General features: G+C 37.9%; 1 protein-coding gene across 1 annotated transcript; it reads right to left on the minus strand.

The window, feature by feature from the left end:
• On the minus strand, positions 1 to 1738 carry LOC108371024 (uncharacterized). Its single transcript, XM_017626507.1, has 3 exons — positions 1254 to 1738; positions 1090 to 1176; positions 1 to 1028 (listed from the first exon to the last, which is right to left on the minus strand). The coding sequence occupies exons 1-3, from the start codon at positions 1616 to 1618 to the stop codon at positions 35 to 37; spliced, it is 1446 nt and encodes a 481-aa protein (XP_017481996.1). The 5' UTR covers positions 1619 to 1738; the 3' UTR covers positions 1 to 34.
• Positions 1739 to 2516: the final 778 nt, after the last annotated feature.

Here is a 2516-nt window from a genome sequence, read left to right on the forward strand (position 1 = left end):
TATTTAAAATTTTTTTTTTCCTGAGACTAAAAAATTAATCAGTGTTCCTTTGTATCAAATCTCTTAAATAGATTATCAAGGCCGGCGGTTGTTTCATTTCTGTTGGTATCGCATACAGTTTCGACTGTTTGAAAATTTGACGTGCCTCTTCATCGGTTATGGTAACAGTAACTTTTTGTTTTTTCATTTCGTCAGGCGATCTGTTGCAAGCTCTTTTACTAGGAGTCTTCTTATTAGGCGCTGACTGACCCCACATAAACGATGGCATCCATGAGGAAGAACTATCTTTCTTGTACGAGGCACAATGGCACCAATCAAATGTCCAGGGTGACCAAATGGTACGAGTTTCAGGTTTCTTGAATAAATTGTCAGTTGCTTTCGACGTTGAATGAAACCATGAAAATGAAGTCAGCCAAGAGGATTGTTTTGGTGGTGGCTCAATTTCTTTCTGATGCCATTTAATCAAAGAAATCCAAGAAGAGCGCGCCTCAGGCTTCTGAACTTGTTTCTGCTTGGATTGTGTCCATCTGAATGAAGTCACCCAAGAGGACTGTTTTGTTGGCGGCTCAATTTCTTTCTGATGCCATTTAATCAAAGAAATCCAAGAAGAGCGCGCCTCAGGCTTCTTAAGTTCTTTCTGCTTGGATTGTGTCCATCTGAATGAAGGCATCCAAGAGGAGTGTGTTTCTGGCTTCGCCTCTATTTTTTTCGATCGACCCCAAGTAAAAAAAGACATCCAAGAGGAAGACATTTGATCGTTTTTTTGTACAGTATCCCGTCTAAACGAAGGCAACAAGGATGTATGAGGTTTTGTGCTTTCTTTCGTTCGACTCCAGCTCCAAGAAAACATACTGGAAGTTTTTTCAATTTTTGGTGATTTTTGTGGAGACGGAGAAGGTGCACGTGCGGGTGGTAGCTTGTCTACTTTTGGCTTAGAAAAAGCCCTTCTAATTGCTCTCAATGCGGCAGAATACAGAATCAGTAGGAATAGTATAATAATTACAGCCGCAACTGCGACTTGTGTAGTCCTAAAAATTGCAAAAATTAGCTAAATCTTTTCAAAGGTTATACATATATATTCATAAATACCTGTCTGAATTATAAACTTTGAAGCTTAAGATAACTGTCCATTGAAACACGCAAAGCCAAAATGCAATAGCCCATATAATTACCAATCTGCAAAGGATAACAATATGCACTGATACTTATGTATGTACCTACATATGTATGTACATATGTAAAGCCAAGCTTACGCAACAAAACCGATCAGGTTTATCATGAAAGTTAGAAAATTGCGTCCGGTATTGCAACAACCTTTGCCCGTATTACAATCATCTTCCGGGCAATTTCCTTTGGGATCGGTGCTTCGTCTGAACTGCGTCCGTATCGGCGGCGGTGGTGGACATTTTCTTTCGTATTTTGGGCCAATTATTTCCGGTTCAAAAGGGCATTTGCACTGAAATTTATATTTCGGAATTGGCCGCTCTGGTGGAATATCAGAACAACTGTTTGTCGAATTTGGACCGATGCCATTATCACCGCGAAATTTTGAGCACTTTTGACATGGACATGGTGGAAATTTGCACTTGAGCTCGCGTCTGATTTTTGTGCAAGTCATTTTATGCAGGATTTATGTGTGAAAAAATAATTTTTTGCCAACAGCAGAAGTTTTTACGTGCGTGCATTTTTTAAAATTCGAAACAATTTAAATTATTTCTGACATTAAAGTCTAAGGAGGATTGCATTGATCAAGGCGAATTAATATAAGGTGTAAGGTGATAGCAGGAGTACAAAAACAAAAATTTACATGTATTTTGTTTTTGCTTTGGCGCCATAAACTGTCAAAATCTGTAAGAGTGTGTGTAGAAATTCAAACAAAATTTTTCAATTTGATATCAGAAGCCGTGCGGCGAAACACATACACAAAATCAGCTGAGCTAGTAACACCACCTTATATAAATTCGCCTTGGCATTGATGTTTGGAGATTTTCACAGCTGTTCTAAAAAGGAGAAATCACGCTTAAGGCGAATTCATAGTTTTAGTTCTGAACTTTTCTCCCGTGTGGTTGTTGTTATGTTTCGTAATTTCCAAAAATCCTAAAATATACATACATACAAAAATCTCGACGTGCTAGAACCAAAGATGCATTTAATTTAGCATACCTAGATATTCAAACAAATAACATATTTATTGGAGTGGGAGACAAAATTAAAATTTCACAAGCGGAAACAAAAGTCTCCGAAACCTTCTGGCAAAAAACGTTTCCAAAGCGAAGGAAATGCGAACAATACATTCGAGAACATTTCGCAGAGAGCAAAATGAGAACAAAGTTATCCGGAATGTTCTGGCGAAAAACAAAACGGCAACAAAAGTCTAAGGAACTTTCTTTCGAACATAAATTTGGGAACCAAAATCTCAGCAACGTTCTGACAGAGAGGGAAACGGAAACAAATGTTATCTGAACCATTCGCGAAGAATGGAAGCGAGAACAAAATGAAGAAATAAAACATAAAAA

The sequence above is a fragment of the Rhagoletis zephyria genome, unplaced genomic scaffold (assembly GCF_001687245.7).
Source record: "Rhagoletis zephyria isolate East Lansing unplaced genomic scaffold, Rhagoletis_zephyria_1.1 Rzeph_scaffold_04654, whole genome shotgun sequence".
NCBI classification, from domain to species: Eukaryota; Metazoa; Arthropoda; class Insecta; order Diptera; family Tephritidae; genus Rhagoletis; species Rhagoletis zephyria.